This window comes from Rissa tridactyla, chromosome 8 (genome assembly GCF_028500815.1).
Source record: "Rissa tridactyla isolate bRisTri1 chromosome 8, bRisTri1.patW.cur.20221130, whole genome shotgun sequence".
NCBI lineage: Eukaryota > Metazoa > Chordata > Aves > Charadriiformes > Laridae > Rissa > Rissa tridactyla.
This window is the reverse complement of record NC_071473.1, coordinates 49006615-49010538: the sequence shown is the minus strand read 5'-3', so window position 1 is coordinate 49010538 and position 3924 is coordinate 49006615. Positions and strand designations below refer to the sequence as shown.

Here is a 3924-nt window from a genome sequence, read left to right as displayed (position 1 = left end):
AGACAGATCCCCTGCCCTGGGTGCGTGTTCTTGGCCAGCCCCGCTGCACTCCAGACCCACAGCAGGGAGGAAACCTTCTCTCCTGGTGTGGAGGGGGCCGTAGGGTTGTCACTGACTCAATGTCGGTGTCAGATACTGCGAAGACAAAATCACAGCAACAACAGGCTCTTTGGGGATTTAAACTGACAAACTCAAAGAGTTTCCACGGAGCCTGTGCAAACTGAAATTTTTCAAAGCTGGATTTTCAGAGAAACAATATTGCTGGTAGTAAAGCAGTTCATCTCCCAAAGGCCTTCTCCAGAACAGAGGACTCGACACAAAAATTCTCAGATAGCAGTCAGCAGGGGCCAGACTACCTTTATCTTCTTCCCTGCTTTCTTACAGACATGTCAGTGCTTTTGGTTGATAACATTTTGAAAACAAGATTCTAGCTTCATGTGGACAACGTGTGTTAACTCCAACCCAAATACTGAAAAGTCTGAAAAGTTTTAAGGAAATATTTTAACAGAAATTATAACTGGCATTTCGGCAGCACGTCCAGCACGTGCTGCCATCAGTCCAACCAGCAGCGGATCTCACCGTTAGCTCCACCCGTTTAATAGACAACCAGGTTTCTTCCTATGGGAGTCCATGCACAGGTTTTAGCTGGATTTTGTTTATCCCAAAAGCTGAACAAGCCAGCATTATGTTGGTGAAATAATTTGGGACAAAGCAATCTCAAATATTCTTTGAAATTAATTTTTACTTAAATATTCTTCAAAATTCATTTTAACTCTAAGCAACTTGTTACGTAAATTTCTCATGCGCTGCTGTGCTCTCAGAAGAAATTCAGCCTGTGCTCAAAACCGCTAGAATTGAATAGTGTGCCGTATTTTGTATAAGTATCCTAATATCACGTCTGGCTTAAATTCATTCATAACTCAAGAAATAGGGTTTGCTGTCCGGTGTTGCTTGCTTGCCAGTCTTCAACAACCCTGTCACTGCCTGTGGGGACTTGCAGGGTTCCATCTCTTCAAAAAGCACCTCCAAAATCTTTTGTTGCACCACAGAAAGGGACGATTGGTGGCAACAGTCACTAGCAGCAACTCTCCCCTTCTAAAATTGACTCGAGAATTATTTAGCTGTTAACCCCCGACAGAAACACGCAGGCAGCAACTTGGGGAGTTGGTGAAGCCGCCCTGGCTGCTAGGCCACGCACACTGTATTCACACATGCCGTAACGCCGCAACTTGTGGATTTCATTGTCCTGAACCTCAGAAATACGTATCCAATGGCTCGAAACCCGGAAAGTACTAAAAATGAACTATTGCTTAAAACTTGTGAATTGTCAGTCTCTGGCGGTCCTGAGAGGGAGCGATGAGGCAGCGCAGGCGAGCGCGGGGCCCCCTCTGCCGCCCGGTCCCAGCGCCGGTGGCGGAGCCGGGGGAAGGAAGGGTCGGTGGTGCCGGGAAAGGGGGCACTGGAGCCGGAGGAAAGGCCGGCGGCGCCGGGGGAAGGGGGCGGCGAACCGGGAAATGGCGTCCCGGCATCGATGGCTCGGCGCTCCCGGAAGGCGCCGTATCGATCGCTCGGCGCTGCGCGGCGGCCCCGTCAGCTCCGGCATGGCCGGTCTCATCAACTTCGAGGATGAGGAGGAGGTGAGGAGCTATCTGGAGAACCTGCACGTCGAGTATAGCTACCAGTGCTTCAAGGAGAAGGACCCGGACGGTAAGCGGCCCCGCCGCGACCCCCTGGGAGCTGCGGGGTCAGCTTCCCCGGCAGGAGCCTCATCCCTTTCCCCGGTGCTCGCAGGCTGCCAGCGCCTCGCCGACTACCTGGACGCCGTGAGGAAGGACTTCGTGGCGGCGGCGCGGGTGCTGCGCGACAACTGCGAGGGACACGGGCACGGCGAGAGCTGCTACAAGCTGGGGGCCTACCAGGCCATCGGCAAAGGTGGGCCGGGGTGGGCAGTCCAGCCGCCGTGCCCTCAGTTTCCTCTGAAGCCCTCCCGCCCGTGGTGGGTGTCTGGGGCTCTGCCGCCGCAGCACAGGGGACGCCGCTCTGGGGGGGCCCTGCCGGCAACTCCTCTGTGTGCAGGGAGGGCGGCCATGCCTGCGGGGAAACTTCCACCCTGGAGGTGTTCAAGGCCAGGCTGGACGGAGCTTTGAGCAGCCTGGTCCAGTGGGAGGTGTCTCTGCCCGTGGCAGGGGGGTGGAACGAGACGGTCTTTAAGGTCCCTTCCAACCCGAACCATTCTGTGATTCTGTGAAACACAGCTCCTGCTTCTGCAAAGGTGCCAAGCACCGACATTTCCTCCTGACCTTGGAGGAGGAACTACCTGTCCCTTTTATGGTCGCATAATAAAAGCTGGGGAAGGGTGGAAAACCTTAAATTGCTTCCTTATGAAGAATCAACTTTAGGTTAACCACGTGTATTATCCTTATAGTTATGTCTGTATAAATGGTAAGTATATCCAGTGCTGAATGCTGCGGTGTGGCCTGTTCTTAAAATTTGGGTTTAATTTTTCTAGAGGAAGTAAGGAAGAGATAAATTTACAGACTGGTAACACTGCTTACAGACACATAAGTAGGCCCCAAGTCTGCCCAACATTTATGTGCTGGTACAGTAACGGCAAGCAGTTAAACTAGCAAGTTTTCTGCCAAATAACATTGCTAGGAAGGAGTATATTTTCACTGTAGTTCAAAACTAGGAACAATCTTAGTGTACCTATAGGAATACTGACAAAAGAATACTTTGCCTAGTGAAAGCTATTAAGAAATCCATAGATGTATTAGTGGAAAGAATGTTTTGCGGTTTTGGTTTGGTTGGTTTTTTTCTGGTCTGCATAAGTTGTGATTACTGGAGGGTGTAGGAGAGTTTCCTAACTAGAAGACATTAGCCAGACCTTCGTAAATGAGACAATTCGGTGTCTCTGAAGTCCTAAATTTTGACTGTAGCTTCTAAAGTGAGGGCTGCTGTGTTTCCCAAAGAGCACTGGGAAGCGTGCTGCAAAGCAGAGAGCTCCCACCTGGTTAACCATGTCCTTACAGTAATATTTTGGTTTCTTGGCCGGCAGGTGGACTCGACCCAGACTTGAAAGCTGCCTACAAATCTTTTTTGAAGTCATGTGAGAAAGGTGGGAAGAAGTCAGTAAATGCGTGTCATAACGTTGGGCTGTTGGCCCACGATGGGAGAGTAAACGATGATAAACCTGACCCTGTGGTTGCTAGAGACTATTACACAAAAGCCTGTGATGGCAATTTTGCTCCAAGCTGCTTCAACCTCAGTGTAATATACCTCCAAGGAGCACCTGGGGTCCCTAAGGACATGAACCACGCGTTGAAGTACTCGCTGAAAGGGTGTGAGCTGGGTCACATATGGGCTTGTGCCAATGCCAGTCGAATGTACAAACTGGGAGATGGCATTGAGAAGAATGATGCTAAGGCAGAGGATTTGAAAAACAGGGCAAAACAGCTGCATAAAGAACAGAAAGAAGCCTCAAGTTCTTTAACGTTTGGGGAGTAAAACTGTCAGTTGCAGTTATTAAGACTGCGGTTTTAAATGGCAAGTGAACTTGTTTAAACTGTGAGCATACGGTTTTCAGTCATAATAAATAAATATCCTGTATGCAATATGCATATGCAAATAAACATATTTCTGTGGATGCAACAAACATGACCAACTCTGCCGTGCCTTTCTATAGTTTTAAATACACAAGTTCTTAAGTGTATTGCTTAGATCCCTCCTCTTCTTTAAGGAACACAACAACACTGTCCTTTTGGAATTTTGTTCCTGTGGTTTCAAGTATGAAATTAGTCCATAACATCCTTTTTTCTTTTTTTTTTCTCCACTGCAAATGTTTGTAGCCAGGAGCTGTAATTCTGTACTGGGCTCAGACTGCATAGCTTGCTGTCACGTCTCTTCAGAGACTGTCGTGAATCCCAC

The 3924-nt window shown here is 49.0% G+C and overlaps 1 protein-coding gene across 1 annotated transcript; it reads left to right on the top strand.

Moving 5' to 3' along the window:
* The first annotated feature begins 695 nt into the window (after positions 1–695).
* Positions 696–3661, top strand: LOC128914016 (cytochrome c oxidase assembly factor 7). The gene is made up of 3 exons (XM_054212532.1): positions 696–1707; positions 1792–1932; positions 3056–3661. Exons 1-3 carry the CDS (start codon positions 1299–1301, stop codon positions 3502–3504), a joined length of 999 nt encoding a protein of 332 aa, XP_054068507.1. The 5' UTR covers positions 696–1298; the 3' UTR covers positions 3505–3661.
* Positions 3662–3924: the final 263 nt, after the last annotated feature.